The sequence below is a fragment of the Varroa jacobsoni genome, unplaced genomic scaffold (genome assembly GCF_002532875.2).
Source record: "Varroa jacobsoni isolate VJ856 unplaced genomic scaffold, vjacob_1.0 scaffold_932, whole genome shotgun sequence".
NCBI lineage: Eukaryota > Metazoa > Arthropoda > Arachnida > Mesostigmata > Varroidae > Varroa > Varroa jacobsoni.
Genome location: NW_019213834.1, coordinates 62860 through 81878, shown reverse-complemented (window position 1 = coordinate 81878; position 19019 = coordinate 62860). Strand labels below are relative to the sequence as shown.

At 42.6% G+C, this 19019-nt stretch overlaps 1 protein-coding gene across 1 annotated transcript in view; it reads right to left on the bottom strand.

Moving 5' to 3' along the window:
• Cip4 (formin-binding protein 1-like Cip4) overlaps positions 1–18126 on the bottom strand; it is a gene marked incomplete at its 3' end in the record, with an annotated part of 31042 nt that extends 12916 nt beyond the window's left edge. Inside the window, 1 exon segment of the mRNA XM_086970334.1 lies at positions 17363–18126. Coding sequence (XP_086826460.1) covers positions 17363–17731 — 369 coding nt within the window. The 5' untranslated portion in view covers positions 17732–18126.
• Between the last annotated feature and the right edge of the window lie 893 nt (positions 18127–19019).

The window sequence follows — 19019 nt, the reverse complement described above, 5'->3', positions numbered from 1 at the left end:
TGTTGAAAGGGCCATATTATTAATATTTTGTAGCGTTCATATAGAAGAATACTGTTGATACGACTAGAAAGAGGCAAAAAATCATGTTATATAGTAAGCGTTTCGGGCGCTAACGATATGAAACGGAAGACACAAAGAAGAAAGTTTTCTTTTCTAAATTTTCTGCTGGTTAATACGTAATTTCGTCGATTTTATGATGTGGTGAAGTGCATGCAACGGCAGTGGGCGTTTCTCAAACGTTTTACTATTATTGTGATTATTCGATCAAACAGAAAATAAGGTCGCAGCTCTATCTACGTCACAGTAATATGTTTTTCAGGTCGAACCCGTCCTGAACTAGAAGAAAGAGCAGGCCGGTTTCAACAATGTGAACTATGCTCCTCGTTCAGACAATACTATTGCTATTATAACTATCCGCTATTTCTGAAAGTACTCCACTACGTTATATTCGACTGGCCTGGCTTGGGAAAAAAAGGAAAGACTTTGGCCGCACCTTTATCGCCGAAGCAGCCATTCGACGTGTTATCATAGCTTCAATAAACAAACGTAACTCTCACGAATTTATGAACGTGTTGTCAAATCAGTCGACGCAGAAACTAATAAGCGATGAAGACAACTTAGCCGCCAAAGATTTACAGCACGAACTTGAAAAGTCTGCAGCACTTCACTAATGCTAATGACAGAAAAGTGTCGAAAAGTCGTTTTTTTTTCAGTAGTAACAGACTGACACTTCGTTCTTCGTTGAATTGAAGAGCAGCAATTGTGAGGATTGACTACGTAACACGGACATAACGGAAATCGCTTTGCTACTATAACCATCGCCGGTGCCTTAGCCCCGCTCAGATTAAAGAATTTGAAGTTAGCGTTGTGGTTACGACTACGAACTTCACGATGGTACGAACATGGATTTAATTAAGGACACAGTTATAGTGGGGAAAGATTTAAATATAGAAATGGGAAAATGTGCACGTTCCGATAGAACCGAAAGTAGCTTTTCCGTTGCTATGGATGCTGCTTCAGTAGTAAGCCAGTTTCTTTACAGTTGTAGGCTTAACGTTCTCCGAATTTCACGCTTAAATTTTTTTGCCTGTATGCCTTTGTGGGGCAAAAGTATTTTTGTTCCACCGTGCAATATTCGTACATATGTACTCGAAAAATTCGACCAGCCAACCTCAACGCTCTAAGATTTGACCTAACTGAGTAAGCAAAAAATGGTTAGTCCTCATTCATAATCAACACGCCGCCTCGTGCGAGTCTGGTAAAAGAGGACGAAGCTGTCGCAAATGCGGTATTAAGGGCATGGGGCCTGAGTAAGCAAATACTAGAACTGAATGAGTTCCACATACCTGTTAAACTGATAAACTCAACAGACAATATCTGTGTCTAGGTTGCCCATGCAAAAACCCTTTGACACATGTCGTTACTATTGTACAATTATTATTTGCTATTAGCAATTGTTAATTAAATCTATATAATTTGGTACGTTCTTGGTGGTGATGCTGGCGAAGTTAATCGATGCCGAATATTTTTAACCATAGATTCGTCAGAAGGAACTCGCAGATAGCAATATAAGCAGCCATTCGAGTCCAGGCAGCAGCAAGGAAAGAGCTACATGCACTGAACGTCTACAAACCTCCGTCAGTAGAAACCAAATAACCATTTCGGCTTTTACCTTACGATTCGTCCTAGCTACCGTTGTCTACTAGGTATGGCCGTTCTGTGACATCGCAATATTACGTCCTATTAAATTAGTAGCTGTAATAATGAATTGACCAGTGATCCTACGGCCGTTAAGGCTCGGAAAAGCAACGCGGTATCTAATGAAAGTACGCCGCAAGTCGTTGCCTAGCAGTGAGCTCTTTCCTTTCAGCTTTTTTTTCGGTATCTTTTGCTTTTTGACACCGTTGGATATACGCAGGCGACGTTCGTGAGTGTTACCGCCAGCGGCACTGCGAACGGGTGCAGTGCATGCACGGGACCATGCCAGACGTCGGGTCGTTGTTCAACTTTAGAACGCACTAGCGGCAGCCCTCATTGAAGCTGATGGTGGACAACAAATTGCTAAGTAGAGCTACCGAAGTCGTTACTGAAGATACGTTAGTGCTATGTCTTGTTCCACAGCAGACAAAGGTTTCGCGTGCGTTCCCCTGCATCGTCTTCGCTCGCTGTGCTTCAGGACGCGGCGCGCCATTTGTCAGCTAACAAAACCCAATTTTCGTAGCCATTGCTACCAAACTCTCGCATGTCCGTACGGCTTACTTGAATCAGGGAAAAACAGGAGCTAACAAAATCGTAAAACTTAATAGTACTGTTTAGTACCTCTACTATTTTGACTGTTATTATAACTGATGGAAGTGCCCGAGCGAGTGGACAAGTCACACCTGACGAAACGTCTTACTCATTTAATTCAACGCGAGCTGCAACAACATCGTCGTTGTTATCAAAGCTGTCACCGTCTCCGTTCCACAACGGTTATCAGTACCTCAAGCATTTCTTGCACTGAAGCTCATATTTCGTTATTCTAGAAGGAAAATCAGCTCTTCTATCAACGGCTGTAATGCAAACAAATTTCACTTTATTTCCGACGCCATCTGCGACTGCATTTGCCGCCGAAGCTAATTCACGGCGTCCCAAAATTTAGTGGAACACTTTTAGCGGCAAAACGAAAGAAATCGAAGGAGTCAATTCCAGTTCCTCTTCTTTGATCCCTTTCAGTAGAAGGACGACAACGAAAATGACGGTCAATTGCAAGTTACAGTATTATGCGGTGATAGCGTCTGAGGACGAGCAGCGCGCAATTCAAAAACACACTTAGTTTTCTATGACACTGGTGACGCCATTTTCACGTACGTCTCGGCAATAGTGGCCACTAATATAATAGTAATCGTTATTTCGACGCTAATAATTTTAATTATCGATATCAATTGAAAAGCTAGAAGATAAATTATATGTATAGTACGAACAAGGGACATAATAGTCAATTGGTAGACACAAAACAGGAGTACCAGCCATTACTAAACACTGCATTTCGTCCTGTAAGAGGCATCGCTCACCTATCAGAATCATGGTCCGCCCGCATTTTTCTCCTGCATTAGCAAAGGTACCGATGTTTTTTTCAGTGATGATAGGGAAAAGATGAGCACCCCTGCATTTTATTCTTTTTTTTCAAAGAAGGATGGTGTGAGCATGTACTACCCGCTGTATCGCTTCAAATCCTCTTGATGCCGCCACCATTAAACGTATTTGGTTCATGACCCGCTATTACGAGCCCCCCCCCCCCCCCCCCCCTCTAGTAGTACGTAATTACGTCGGCGTCTTTTTGCTTTCTGTGATCGTTTTGTGACCGGCTTCATTTATTGGTTGATTCGTTTATTCATTTGATCGTTGTTAACTACAGCAGATTCATATCTTCAATCAGTTACTTCCGGAATCATCAGCTACTCATTCCAGAGCCGATACAAGAAAACGGAAAAAGAAACGCTGGCCGGCCGGCCGGCGTGATCGCGAGAATGTACAGATATCAAAGTGATTGCGACAAAAGACAGGGAGAGTCGTACAATTGGAGTGAGAGGGGTACAGGGAGAGGAGAATGGCGGAAACAGAAAGTGAGACAAGAAGGTACAACGTGAACTTGTAAAGCGGAAAAAATCCGATGGAGATCAAAAAATACGCTGCTTATCACTTGAAGCGTAGACGTGATTGATTTCTCGCAAGCAGACAATTGCAGTCGAGGACAGCAATGGCGATAAAAGAAACCACGGCTGTCAACAAAAGAAGGCGGATGGCTGGAGAAGATGAAAACGTCAATAGCTGCAGGAAAAACAGTGTTGTTACCGACGAATATCAGCGAGTCCAGTCGGTAGCCAGGCATGTTGCTGCTGCTACAATGGGAGACAAATAGCGTTCATTCTGCCTGCATATTTGGCTTAGCTCGTCCGACCTACCCCCATTCGACTAATGATAGGAAAATCTAGCTGGTAGCAGTGGTATAGTAGATAGCAAAAGACAATGCGAGCGTCGTGTATGCACAAAGATGTAGACGCTTCTAATCACACGCATATACATGCATGCATGCATGCATGCGTACATACACCCACGAACGAACACAAACGTCCACTAAAATATCTCGATTACATGGTCTGCGGAGGTTGTTGAGGCGGACATTACTTGCCGAGCTATGCCAGGACTCACGTCTAGTCTGTGTTAATGCGCTCGTCGTGTTGGCTGAGGTGAACAGTTGACCGCTGGATGGGGCTCTGTTTTTGATTGGAGCAGTAACGTATCGTAATGCAACGCAGCAGTCGCTAATAATGCAATTGTTTTACGGCGTAGAATCAAAACGATCAGTCAACTGAGTCAATATTGGCAGAGAAAAATCAGATTCGAAAGGCAGCATCCGATTAGTCGTAGAAAAAGGAAAGCTCCGAGGGAAAGGTCTCTTTGGTTTGGAAATATTAAATGTTCCTATTAAATAGAAACGGGTGTTAGCTTCGCTAGGCAGCGCATTGGTTACGCATATATCTACCTACTTAATACGACAAGTCAAATTTGAACTAACAGACACTGATACATCTGCATATACGTAGCTCGCATGTTACGGATATATTAAAGCCACACTTTAATTGCTTTAAAAACTGTTTTTGGAAATGAGAGCCCTATCTGTAACTATTTTAGGCCTATAATTCCTCTCAAAATCATTACGACACTCCTATATCGATCGTCTTTGTTATGGGGCACGCTGTTTCGGTAACGTAAATCGTGCAAAAAGGTCTACGATCGTATTCTCCGAAAAAAAAAAAAAAAAATAGAGGACCAATCTATTTGGGCTTAACTAGACGAACAAATTGAGACGTTCGCGTTGCTATCCTGCCAGGGAAACGTGTGAAGAGAATCAGGTTAGGGCGATCCTATTCCTAAGCTGTCACCCAATAGGCGATAAAAGTTGTCAATACCGCACTCATTCGTTACGCTTCCTCACATGCTATGATTTTGCCTATCGTCAACTGCATATAGGATATCCCAGTTGCCTGAGAAACTAATTATGCATTTTTACTCTCGAAGAGTGGGCCTTAAAAACACCCAACAAGCAAAAGAAAGAACCGTATTATTGAACAGCTTTGTTTATATACAACCATAATAGTATTATACAAATACGGTAGTATAGCCAAGGATGGTAAACAACACGAAGAAGTAATATGGCAACTTTAAATATTGGTCACCCGGCGTCCGAACACGAAAACATGGCTAGCGGCAGTGGCGTCAAGCAACAGGAATGCCATATCACGAACAATCAAATTATTCCACAAGTACTAGAAAAACGTAGTTCGATAAATTGTATTAAAACCGATCAATCAAAATATCTTCGAAAGGAAACGCCACGGTACCAAGGCGCCGTAACATAGGGTCCTCATCATTGACGTCTTCGTTCGTTCATTGGATTAAACCCATTTATTTGTCAACAGCCATTGACGGCCCATCGATGATAGTAGCACTAGGAAACGAATGTACCTTCCTGCATCAATGGAAAATAACCAAACAACTAAAATTACCCAATCTCAATATTCGTGGCTACTTTCGTCTTCTAGTCTGTCGTTTCTCGATGTATTATAGTTTCGTGCCGTATCTTTTCTTTGGATTGTTATTTTTCCGTTGTCGTTTGTAATTTAGTGTTCCTCAATCAGATTGGGTCCGATCACGCAGTCGTCAGTAATCGGCGTAAAGGCATTGTTCGGTGAATGTCAGAACGTAGGTGATACTACAACGTAGATACACTGGACTCTAGCAAAGACCGTTAGAACCACAGCCGGAACTGAAACTCTGATCGGGCCTGATTCCGCACTATCCCATTAGCGCTGCTGCCACTGTCATACCACTGTTAAAAACAGAGCAATTAAGATATTGCTATTATCCCGATTGTTACTATTATTAGGCTTATCACCATCATTGTCACGTTTCGCCTTATGTTGTAGGCATGAAAGGGGAATTTGTTTTCCTCGTTTTCGGTAGGTATATAGCTATCGTGACGATAACAACAACGGCAACGACAGCAGCTTTGTAAATGGTACGAAGCGTGTCGTGCGCACAGCCTGTACTTTACATACTGAATTACAATTCGTGTTACCTTATTATTATTATACCTATAAGGCGGCTATGCCTGTAAATGACTGCTATATAGCAGCATAAGGGCAACAGGAGCAGCGGCGATCCTGATATGATTCGGACGGGATAAGAAGTAACAATAATCAAGGCAAAATCGAACGTAAATTTCGTATGACGAACACGACCGTCATATTTTATAAGTGTCACAAGTTTTATAGGCGAGACAGTTCCAGCAAAAAGGTCTCTAATCAAGTCTGTTTGTAACGTTTAGACAATGCTAGTTCACGATGAAAAGCCGCATGTTTTTTTACAGGAAGCGGTCATTTCAGGGGGTACCTGAAACAATTATAGAGGTGATATTCATATATATATATATGTATATAAAAATAAAATACGTATTTTTTTTAACATTTTTTTCCCGTTGGATACCCTGATGAAGTGATTCTGTGTTGGACACTCTTCAATTGATAATTTATTATTATTTTATATCAAGTTATTTACGGCTTTGTATAGCAGAGTCTGCCTCGAGTTCCCGTGTCAGTTTCCGTTGGGCGATCTCAGCCGTTTCCCGTATTCATAATGCACTCGTTGCTAGACCATGGTCCGGACTCAGGCATTGCTCGGAAATATTTAAACAGCGCTGGACGTCCAACAGGGTGCTCGAGTTCATTGTGTCAGGTCAAACTATTCACCACTGTTATACCATATCTTTGCTGCCTGTATGCCATTAATGTTATTTATAATCGTTAACACTGATGATTTTTCATACGTGGGCGTTATGAAAACGGCCAAAATCGTATATATATATCAGCGTTCGTCAATTGTCAATGCGAAAACCTGATGCGTACAATATAAACAGGATAGGTTTGTGCCATATTGTTAAAGGAGTCAGAGTACCTGGTTAGCACAGAGACGCAAATCACACAAACAATTAGTAAAGGTGACGGTATGTAATACGCTTAAGTATCAGTCATCATTGCTGCAAACTCTACAGGTCAGGCGAATCAAACAATGTGGTACCTTTCTACGACCGAGCAACAACAAATCGAGAGTTGTCAGGTCCAAACGACAATAGAATACGATCAGTCCACTATTCATACGGTCTTACAGCTAATTCAAGTATGGGACCCGAGAAAACCGTTGCTTGATCGGCACTAAAGCCCCACATTCAGTGGTTTTGGTCCGTGTGATTTGTCCACACATTTATAGCATGAGACAAAGACCAGTATTCCTCTCTCTCTCTCTCTCTCTCTCTCTCTCTCTCTCTCTCTCTCTCTCTCTCTCTACCTGTGAAAACGTGGAGGAAAACAGCGGAAGCTGCAATCGCGCCAAAAAGGAACGTAACTTATCAGTAAATTCTCTCAGAGACAGTCCGCAATAGTAGAATGAAAATTTGCCAGATTTGCTGTTCGAGTATGATACAGTGACCATTCCCTTTTAAGCCAGCCGGTCCAGTCGACATTAGGGCATGCGTGACCGCTACTTGGTCGCCTCCCGGTACTTGGCCAGATATTGCATTGGTCGATGGGATAAGCGAGCGAACAGATACAGACATAAACATACGAGCTACCGAAATTCGTTCGCCTTCGATTTTCAGTATGTACAGTTATGTTCGCCGTACACCGGCCAGTCAGCGATCAGCCGATGGTGGTATTACAGCCATGTTCACTGCACCGGGGGTAGTTAATATCTGCTAGTTCACTAAGAACAAACTGAGTGGATTTGGGGGAAACATTGAGCGAAGAGACCAACTAACAGACGAATGGGAAAAAAACTAATAACAACACCAGCTGCTTCAACTAGATACATTATAATTGTAGTGACGCAAATCGGCAAATCCATACAACGGTTCGCAGCTCTCCTGCTTACCGTGTAGCTATTGTCTGACAGAAAACTGGCGACCATCGGCATCGTATCGTAACTAGGATTCATAGGGAGTTGCAACAACTTACGGATGGAGGATTATTAAGCTGTCATTGTTATTATTAGCATTATGCATTACCATAACAACCACATAGGTTCTGAGTCCTGAACTTATGTAACGAACGACAAAGTGGGCGTTTTTCGGAACTATGAATAGACACCCAATGACCGAAGAAGGACCAGGATAAACAGTAATTGAGTAGACTCCTCTCTACGCACATAAGTTTATGCAACATGCGTTTGCTTTTATCATAACCTTAAAACGGAGTACTATCGGACACGCTCCTGGTTGTCATCCAAGCGATATCTACCCGTTTAGTCACTAGCGCTTTTTTTCTGTACTTTTGGCAACAAGCTGATAGATTATGGATAAACCTTTAAATTAGACGTTTAAATTCAATACGACATTCTATCCCCAGTATAACTAAAATGTTACGTCGGTCATTTATTGGACGAGCCTATTCTAGAATTTGGGTTTGATCATAATCTACGTACAAAAGATAGCGGCTTGTTCTATTGAGCAACCCACAGCTCAATAATACAATGTCTATTTACGGTCTCAAATCAACTTTATCTCAAGTAAAGAGAAACGTGCCTGAATTATCCTTAAAATCTAAAAATACTCTTTAAAAAGATAGATAGACGATCTACGAATCATCGTCAAGAAAGTGCAAAGCAAATACGTGCGTATTACTATTTACAGGGAGACGCTTATAATACTTATTATTATTCATCCATGTTTGCATTGCATGATCGATTTTTGACTTTTGTTAATTTTTTCTTCCTAACAGTTGCCAGTATATAATTTACACTGCAAAAATAGCCGAAATGTTTTAGATTTTCAGACCGGACCACAAGTCATGATAGCTTATACTCGGACTCAACGACAATCGCAGTCTCGTGGGAGCAACTAACGATAAGGCTTTCCCTGCAGTTCGATTGCTTGGCAATGTCCGAAATAAGGCGAAATCTTTATTCCAACAAGGATGTCGGCAATTTTCGCAACAGAACTGCAACGCACCACGTGCCAGTTCATTGTGCACGATTTATAAAAGCGCGTGCGTAGAACATACAGCACAGTCTATTATAAGGCTGCATATAGCGTGAAGGTTGGCAGCAGCAGCAGCAGCAGCGATTGATGATAATTTGTCCTTGACATGGTGCATCACCTTCAGTGTTCTTCAAGACTTACTGCATTGTTCTGCACAGCCTGTGCTGGTATCACTGCTAACCCCACCATCGCCGATGCTGCTACAATATATAATTCGCTCTCACGAAACAATGCACGGTCAACGTGATTCTTCTGACCACCCCCGTACCACCTCCTTTTTCCCTAAAAAAAGTTCCGAGCCAGCTAATCGACCGACCGGTGAAGAACACGACAACAACCTGGCCAGAAGAAATCCAAGTTGAGCGACCCGCTTCATTCCGCAGTGCGATCAACGCAAACATTGATATTAAGAACGCTTGACCTTTAAGCTGATGTGAGACCACAATTATGGTCACTAACTATGGCAATAATGGTGTTGATGACGGTTGCTGATATCAGTCATCGTCTGAGCTGTGTTGTCGTTGTCAATTCAACGTACGCGCTGTTTCCACCAGATCGATAGAGGAAGAGTACTAGCACATGTCAATGTGCAGCAAGATTTTTTTTTTTCATTTTTATTATTGTTTTTATACGTAGCGTTTATAATGATACTAAGTCGAAAATAGACAACACAAGAAACAAACATTTTTTACTAATGTTGATTTCGTTAGGGATTCCTTAACTGGATCAATAATGATTGCACAATAAATATTTATAACATGCACATGGTCGTTACAAAAACGTAGGTATTACTTAAAGCAGACACGTGCCGTGCTACCTATATATTGGGCTGTGGAGAAAAGGAATAGCTATTTCCAAGCCAGAAGTGAAACAATGTTTTTCCATTGTTCAAGTTACATTACTAAGTCTTGCCGGACAGTTTAATATGTATCTGGTCTGAGATTGTAACGGCGGAATACGATCCCTTCCGTGGTCAGCCGTTCTAGTCTAAGCTTGTCAGCTGTTGATAGTAGAAATCCGGATCAGGCGTTTTGTCAAGCGGCACCGGCTCATAATGCACGATCTCTCGCCATTCTCATCAAGGACTTGGCATCATTTTCTTTGCCGCTTCTATCCTGACAGATTATGGAGCACACTTTATCACCCGTGGTCGATCGCGTTAGAAATGATCAGACTCCACTGCGTTTTTGTAGATATTTGCGGATGAAAATACGATCGAGTAAATTTATCTGTGTCACAGCCAAAACATTGCTTGTGCACCTTTCTTGAAGCACTTTAAAATGATTTAATGGTAAATATGTTAGTTCCTTGGCTATATCATGGCTACTCACGGATCGGTCTTGCTTAACTTTCGCAATAGTTTCATCAATTTTTTTCTTTCGTAATTGGTCAGCCATCACGAGAAGTACCATTTAGATCGGCATTTTCAGAATGAAACCGACAAATCTATCTTTGGACCGTTTCTTTTAATAAAACACCCTGATCATAAACGTCACGCATCTTTATAGGCCTGAGCAGCATGTACGCTTTTATCGTGATAACGTCGTAAAATTAGGCGAATCTTTGTAGAAGTTTCGCTTATCCTTAAGGCACTCTACCTCAGGCCTTAATTAAGGCCTTCCGAATATTTTCGCGAATCTACTACCAATGCGAATAAAACATGGCTTACATTACCCGAGATAGGTAACTTCTATCTTTTGCCATCTAGCTAGAAAAATGGTCAATACTTTTCTCACAACGCAACGTATGCATACCACCTGTTAACAATACGTATACGGTATGCTGATTATTTCACTGGATCCCGTTACGAATCGGATTGCCTATATAATATCGACGGAAACTTTAATAGGTAAATGGACAAACAAACGATCGGTAATAAATAAATCGAGCGTGATATTTGGTGCTCACCTAGACTCGATTACGACTGCACGGACGTAAACCGATAAACAAGACAAAACCAGCCAGCAACCCCACAACCATCATACACTATTATGAAATATATGTAGCTAATGTATATGCACCCCGAACAAACAGGGCATTTTCGGGTGATCATTTTTGAAACAGCAATACGCAACGCTGTTAGATGGCCGCGGTGGTCCGCACGAGCTGGCACGGTCCAAAGATAAAAAAGGGGCTAATATTAGATGCCCCTGTGGCTGCTAATGCTGTTCACCATCGTTGAAAGCCAAAGACGGCCTCCATTTCGTGGTGGGTTTCTTTTTTTTTCGCGACCGTTACACGATAACGATCAACGTAAATCTGCAATAACAACATGAGCAGCTCTGAGCCAAAAAAATCAGAGTCGGAACCCGATGCAACTTACCGCCGATGTGTTGTTATCCCTGTGTCGTTATTTTGGAGATCGGGACCCCTGGACAAGAAAAAACTAAAGAGAATTTGAGTATCGGATGCAACGACGCTTCCCAAGAAAGCAGCGCGCGTCCCAGAGATTTTGTCAAACCACCCGGTCCCATTCGTACTTTGTCCGATAATAATTTTATACACTATGAGCCACTATATTGGTAGCCGTAGTAGTGATATGAGAGTATTCATCCGAGTGCCAGCCGGTTACATCTTGTCGCTTTTATCATCTACTACAGTCAATTACTAAAATCACAGTGTCAACAATAGTCATGATTGTAATGGTGGCGACGGAAGTCGTGTCCGTCGGCCTACAATTAAGAAATAACCTGTTCCGCAATGAGACTCTACGCCATGGGTTCTCTACCTAACCTTTTTTGTATCAACACTTGCTACGATGGACAGTTTGATCACCCAGAGGTAGGTTGACGTCTGGGAAGCATAATTTGTTTGCGATGGTCAGGGTTTAATCACAGCAGGCGATAGGATGCTTCCTATCTTGTATTGAAGTAACAAAATGCCTTCAAAGTAACGTCTGCAGACTGTACAAGTTCTATTGCTTGTGCAGTTTGTTCGTCACTCGTTTTACCGTCGATAGGATGTATTTTTTCCAGTGCAATTATAGACTTTTACACACGCGGTGGATTTAACGAGAAACTATAACGACCGTACTGAATTAACGAACTCGTTTTTTAGTAGTAATTTTCTACGCTTTAATAGTTAAATGACAGAGGGGGCTAACTTCGTTTGCCCGCTGTATTGTTGAGCCGAGCGTAACTACTATAGCGTATCCTCTCAGTACCGTATATGGATCGTCAAATGAAGAGTTCACAGCAATTAAGCTAACACAGTAAATTCAACAGGCGGCACGCAAGCATCGAACTATGCGAGCTTTAACTATGGCACGAAGAAAAATCAATTTGCTCGTTACAGCAGTCAGCCACGTTTTCAGACGCTTCTAATTTTCAACAACAACAACAACAACAACAAATGCAAAAACACAATAAAAAACCCTATTTTTGTACTCCACGGGACTCGCACTATAAAGCGAAATTGTTTTAACATAATCTATCACATTCGCTTGCTTCTGAATCAGTCAGTTAGTCGGAATAGTACGCATAGAGATACTATATGTTAACTACAAACATCAAACGTTATTTATTCCGACAGCCGCTTAGTTTAAATAGTCTCATTGCTTTTTTTTTGTGACTATATTCACTGTCATTTATTCTATTTTCTCTTATCTCCTTCTCTGTGTTTCCGACGTTCTCATTGATTTCCCATCATTAAGCAACTGATGTGATCTTGGATTCATCACACCGGCCGATCTGGCACAATACATCACCGACCGAACCCTCATCGACGCTGCAAGTAGCGCTGTCCCGTTGGGGGCTGTTGGGACGATTTCCAGCCTGTCAAATAGGACAGGACGGACATCAGACACTTCAGGACACGTGATAACTTCGTTAGCTGTCAACTGGTTCATTCATTTCATGTAACAGCACCGAAAACCAAAAAGGCAGTAACAACACGAGCAGTTACCGCAATCGAATTTCGAAAAACGAAAAAATATTTCCAAAAGCTAAACATATTGAATGAGCCGACACGCACGAGGAGATTATCTACAATGAACGAAAGAATAACTACTTCTCGTCTGTCTTCGTTGCTTTTCTTCGATTGAACCTTAGCTAGTGTTGACGGTTATTTCTTTTTCGGCGAGAAACGAATGCCGCTCAATACAGACTGTTTATTTGTATATATACGAAGTACAAAATATGGACGTCTATTGTCTACGCAACGAAGTTCGGTCAATACCAACTGTGGTTTGACACTGCTCATTAGAAACATGGACACACGGAAGCCTCAAAGCCGTCAACGACGAGTCGATTGTTGTTATATGAACAATTGACCTTGGTTTTTCGTTAGTCCATACATTCGAAGGTCAGATCGCATAGACCACATCGTAGCACACGGTGATAAGTGAAACAATGATAGGCTACGCTACTATAACCCGGATAGATATAGCTGCCAATTATCGTCCAATCAACGGGGCTAACTGCCAGCGTTACGGGCTTTCAGAAGCAGGTATCCGCTTCCCGCTTTTCAACCCAACGCGACAACACGAGGACGTAGCAGCGCGCTGCGAATCCCAGAGTCTATGTGAATGAACCCAACGAAGACGCCAATGAATGCTGTTGTGAAAACAAAACAAAGCAAAGTAGGCGAAATGGTCTTCTACATTTAGATTATATGAGCTCTGTATCGTTGTGTTCAACGCGGATACTATGCGATTACACTTGTAACTTCATTTGTGGATCATGATAGCGAAGAGCCCTTGCCATATGATATATGGTATGGTGATCCAGGACCGAATCCATGACAAAGTGTCCACGGTTGGTAGCCAGCAAACGCCTCAACGGCTTTCAAGATCGGCTGGACGAAAAACGCTTACAAAAAGTTGTCGTAAGAAAAGCCGCCTGCAGAAGCAGTACGAACAAGAAGATGCCTTTTCGCCTACTGGCCTTTCGTTTGTACCCGCTCGTTCGCGCCGTGTTGAAAAAAAATTATGTTTTTTCCCCGTGTTCCCATTTGGGGTAACTGTGACTTCATACGCTGCTTGCTCTCGTGCTCGTTGTTGTTGGTTGTCACTTAGTACTACTATAGGCTCACCTGTTTCCAGTTGCTCCTGTCGGGCATGTGGAAATTATATTGAATAAATGAGACTTTGAGAACTTCCCGTGTTCCCTTCCATTTATCTAAGCGGCCGCTCGCACGCTATTACAAAGCAGTTATCAAATATTACATTTTAGCCATGCGTCGAAAGTAACCTACAAGACAGTAATGCCGACGATGACCAGATGTCTCTTGTCATAGTTCAGCTCAACAACTATACACATAGCTCAAATTGTGCGAACCCCCTGTAGGCCAGTTTAAGCTTTCAAAACATATCACCGTAATGTTTTTTCGGACAGTAAACTAGAATTTATTTCGGTTAAAATTCCGGTGACCGCTCTTGAGATTAAGCGTTACGTTATGACCATTACTGCTTTCAGCATTGTTTACGGTTCACTGCGACACTAGGCTATACAAGACATGCCCTATATCATACGCAGTTTTTCCATATAAGCACTGATAAACATTTTGCGATACCTCATCATAGACTATCTCTTTTCGAGCTACGACCGGCCATTTAATCTAATTGAACATACCCTGTCCACCAATTCATGTCACTCATTACTATGGAAAGGTGTTTATATATCTCTACCTAGCAGGACAACAAATATCGGCTAGATGTAACTTGAGTTAAGGCAGCAGCTTAACGAAGAAAATCTAATCTGAAGTAAATTAAGATAATTATTATAATAATGGGAAAACTGAAGGTGAAACGCAACTAGACACAATCACTTGCAGCTGTCTTATTAATCCCTTTTTTCTGCTACCATATGCGTGCAGCAGTACAAGCGGCAGGCATCAGGCACCGACAAATTGATCACGCCGGAAATCAAGAACGCGGTTACTTCTTAAATCGAGCGGTACCATAAACTAATTGTTTGCTTACAACTGGTTCGTCGCTGTTAGAAGCTATTATTGATATATTCAACTACTTGATTTCCTGGTATATCGTTGCTACTCCGTCACGTGTTCTTTTTGCACTTTATCAAGACGACGTTCCCCATCCACTTAATGCTGCAGCTTCCCCGTTCTCCGTTCATCTTTTATGGCGAAGACTCACAACGGAACTGGGACTCATTGGAGCAGTCGTCCCAAGACATTTGTGGCGTCGCGACGAGGAGCAGACGCGGCCACTGCACGGCTAGTAGACATACTGATCGTCCCGTAGCCCGCTGCCACGTACCAGCCCGAGCAACGGGGCTCACAACCTGTAGCATGGCGCAAAACGTTACCACAAGCGCTTATCATCCAATCGAACTCGAAAATTCGCAAAGAGGCACCGCGGGCGTTCGATAAAAGAAAAAAAAAAACGCCCAAAAATAGATACGCTGCTTGCATTGTATTTGGGAGCACCTACGTGATCCTTGTTCCATAAAAAGAAATACATTTATAATGCTATCGCTACCCTGCCTAATGACGTTATGTTGTTGACTGTATGGATGGGACAACGAACGATACAAAGAATCGATTCTAACTTGGCGCCAATCGAGCACTTGCTGCGAAAAGAAAACCGTTGCGTAAACGAAAACTGCGACCACCGGTGGCCACGATGGGTGCAAGCGATTGCGACTGCAATGGCAGCGGTGCTCCAGCGAATACAGCGGGACTTGGAGGCCAGTATTTTAGGGACAAAAAAAACAGTCGCGTCATTTTTTGCGATCTTCGCGAATCTGTTCGGAATCGATTGAGATAACAATGAATAAGATACGAAGATATCGTTAACAGCGGCGAGCGAAATCAATAGCTGGTGTTAGGATCAGTCGCACTTAAATCGACAGATCGATTTTTGATACGGAGACGAAGCGGCTGCAAAGGTAGACGAAGTACCTTGACGGGTTTACGTCGAAATAAATCGGATCCAGTATTCAGCGTCGCAACGATAGATAAGTCCGATGAAAATGGATTGGCTGCTACAAGCCAATTCGCTCTTATTAGCGTTTTTCGAAATAATTTCGATTATTCATTTATCTCTGATACACGTAGAGGCTAGCAGATAACCGAATAATTCTATGTTGACTCCCTGCTATGTTACTTTACTCTGATACTTATGAAAGTAAGTTTTCCTTAATTGTGTGGGTGGGTTGTGTCAATGACCGATTTCATAAAACAATTGTGGCCAAATCGATATCTTTATCAGATATGACTGATACTTTGTTGACTTTATAGGTAGTGGTTCCTGATTCCTATCCTATGCTGAGGAGTATATGTAGGGGCTCTGTTGAAGAAAACGCCATAGGACTCGTAAATAAACACCTGAATATAACCGAAACAGGTCAAAAAAAGGTATCTGCCCCTGACAGTTGTCTTCACGTTTCTTCCAACTTAATTTGGATATTTAACACGTCATGCCGTCTGATACACTGGTAGTTTAACAAACTATAAATTTATTAACAAAAGAAAAGTTAACAGGACTTCTTTCTTAGAACAGTTACGCAAAGCAGTTAAATAGCTATTATGGTACTTCCATTTGACCTCTGTTCTGGTCGTTTCCTTTTCTTTTAATTTTAGAAAAGAAGACTAATTTAGAAATGAGGCGCACAATCTTTCCATAATGAAAGGAAGGACCGTAAAAAAGGGGTACCGAGGAACACGTTTGCCGTAATTGGCGACCAGCTTCTTCACTACAACGGCCACATCTCAACGACGTCTGGCTGAACCGGTATGTTCCAGTTAGACCTGTAATTTGGAGGCCTGCAATCTACTCCGAAGTGATTTTCAGCTAATATCTAAGCCAGTCATAATGATTATATATGGCTGGAGACCCGTGTGACCCACGAAAAATGTCGTGTGTGTGCATACGCTTCTAAAGGATAGAGCTAGCTCCGTACTAACGTGGTTTAAGATAGTGAAAAGCGTAATGCGCGGCGACAATGATATGTTGCGCTATCATCTCCTGGTTGGAGGTAATTCGGCCAAAAGCAATGAGACAATAACGTATTGGCGGGGGACCGAATTTCAGTAGATGTTCTTCCAAGAAGGTAACATTAAGGTCCGCGTTCGATGAGTCTGACTCAAGAACGATTAGTACTGCAAAGTTAAAAAAAAACCTCTCGCATGCACGAAATGGCTTACAGTTCGATTAATTAGTCGTTTGGAGAAAGCCGTCAAAATGTGTTCGTCTACAGCGTAACAGCGTTCGTAATAGCGGTGGAATCATGATAAAAAATTAGTGAGTAAAAATAGTTGATTTTCGAGTGCATTAAAGCAGGGTTATTGTTATTGTAGGTATCTAGTTATGTTGACAGATGTCCGTACCGTTTTCCAAACATCGATCATGTGATTGCCCGCTGCAGCTACATTATGCATAGAATTAGCAAGGCCAATGCTGTCGAGGTTCAGACGAGATCCCATATCTCTGGAGATTGTTCCAAATGCCGTACTGTGCACGACATAATAGGGCGACTGCGAGCCTTGCTGCTGCTGCTGCTGTTGCTGTTGCAAGCCATTGTAGTAATTCTGTCCAGAATTGATCAGGCTCGAATGTTGGTGTACTTGATGAACTGGCGCACTGCCGTAAGGATCGGCGTGGAGGAACTGCGAACCCCTCCATCGATCACCGCGGAGGGTGCCGTGCACGTAGCTAAACGGTTTACGTTCGCCGTATCGAATCACTTCGCTCGGCATTCTGTCCTCTAACGTGTCCGTTATTTTGTCCTACTGCTTTGTTATAGCACTAGTTCAATATAAATCCTACAGATAGGAATTTATCACCGCCAGATCATACACATATGCACATAGGCTTGCGAAGATGCTAACTATGTAAACGAAAATTTTAGAGGGACGGTCTCATACAGTAGCTTCGGTGGTCCTTAAATGATGCACCTCAATGCCTTTTCTGTCATCATAATTGTTCAATTTGAACTGGTCCCTGTAGAAGATACGAATGACTGGAGCGGTCAAGCCTTGCTGACTTCAAGATACGACACGATTCAATTGTCAAAATCGTTTAGTCTAAGTACACCATTTTTTGCGAACACAGTATCCACAATTATGAGCGACGCATAGCATCCATGCAAACGCTTTTTTCTTCGATTCTCCGAGAACAACCCCCTTCGAATCACGTGTCGAAGGAATCGTTGTACTTCGGTGTTTCTTTCGAGTCCACAATACTATTACATTGCCAACTGCCAACGACGTCGGTCTCAACTGCTAATCATTCACGATTTGGGAGACAAATATTACTTGGACAGTCCTCTTCCGTTGGGTCGTTCGTATCCAGGTGCAATCGTGCGATTATTTTAGTACCTCAATGATCGCTTGGTGACTGACTTGTTTACTATCACTGCAGGCGAAAGCCATTGAATTGACAACAATCAAAAGACAACATAGCCCAGCAACGCCATGTCGGCGAACTGAGCGTCGCGTGTCGCGTTAGCTTTGCGCTACCTGCAGCTGCCAATGTGGCTCTGTGCGCTGCCTCTGCAGTGGGACGGTGTGTTCATTTTCCGTTAAGTTTACGTCGCACTTCTGCGCTTCCCTGCGATGGTGCCGATGTCGTTCAGTGGACAACGTCGTAGAACGTGGTGTAGACACGGAGGCCCGCTCGCCTGGAGGCGTCTGTGCTTCGCCCTGCTCCCGTGGTCCCTTTCCGAGACAGGCAAGGGACGAGACATAGATGTCCAACTAACGAAGGTCCGCTCATCTCAACGGCGACCCAGTGAATAGCAGCACTTGCTTGTCAAGCGTTGGGCGAAAACCCAAGAACCAAAAAACACCGAAAAGCAATAAAAAAAATTTCATCACATAAGGCCAACAAAACGCCCAACTGCCCAGCGCGTTGGGCGACAAATAACGCTGCAAAAACTGCTGCTGACGCTGTCACAGCAACGATAACAACAATTACACCAAAAGGAATATGGAAAACCGATCTGCCATTGTGAAGTCAAGGAAATGCGTTCCAATTACGTAACGA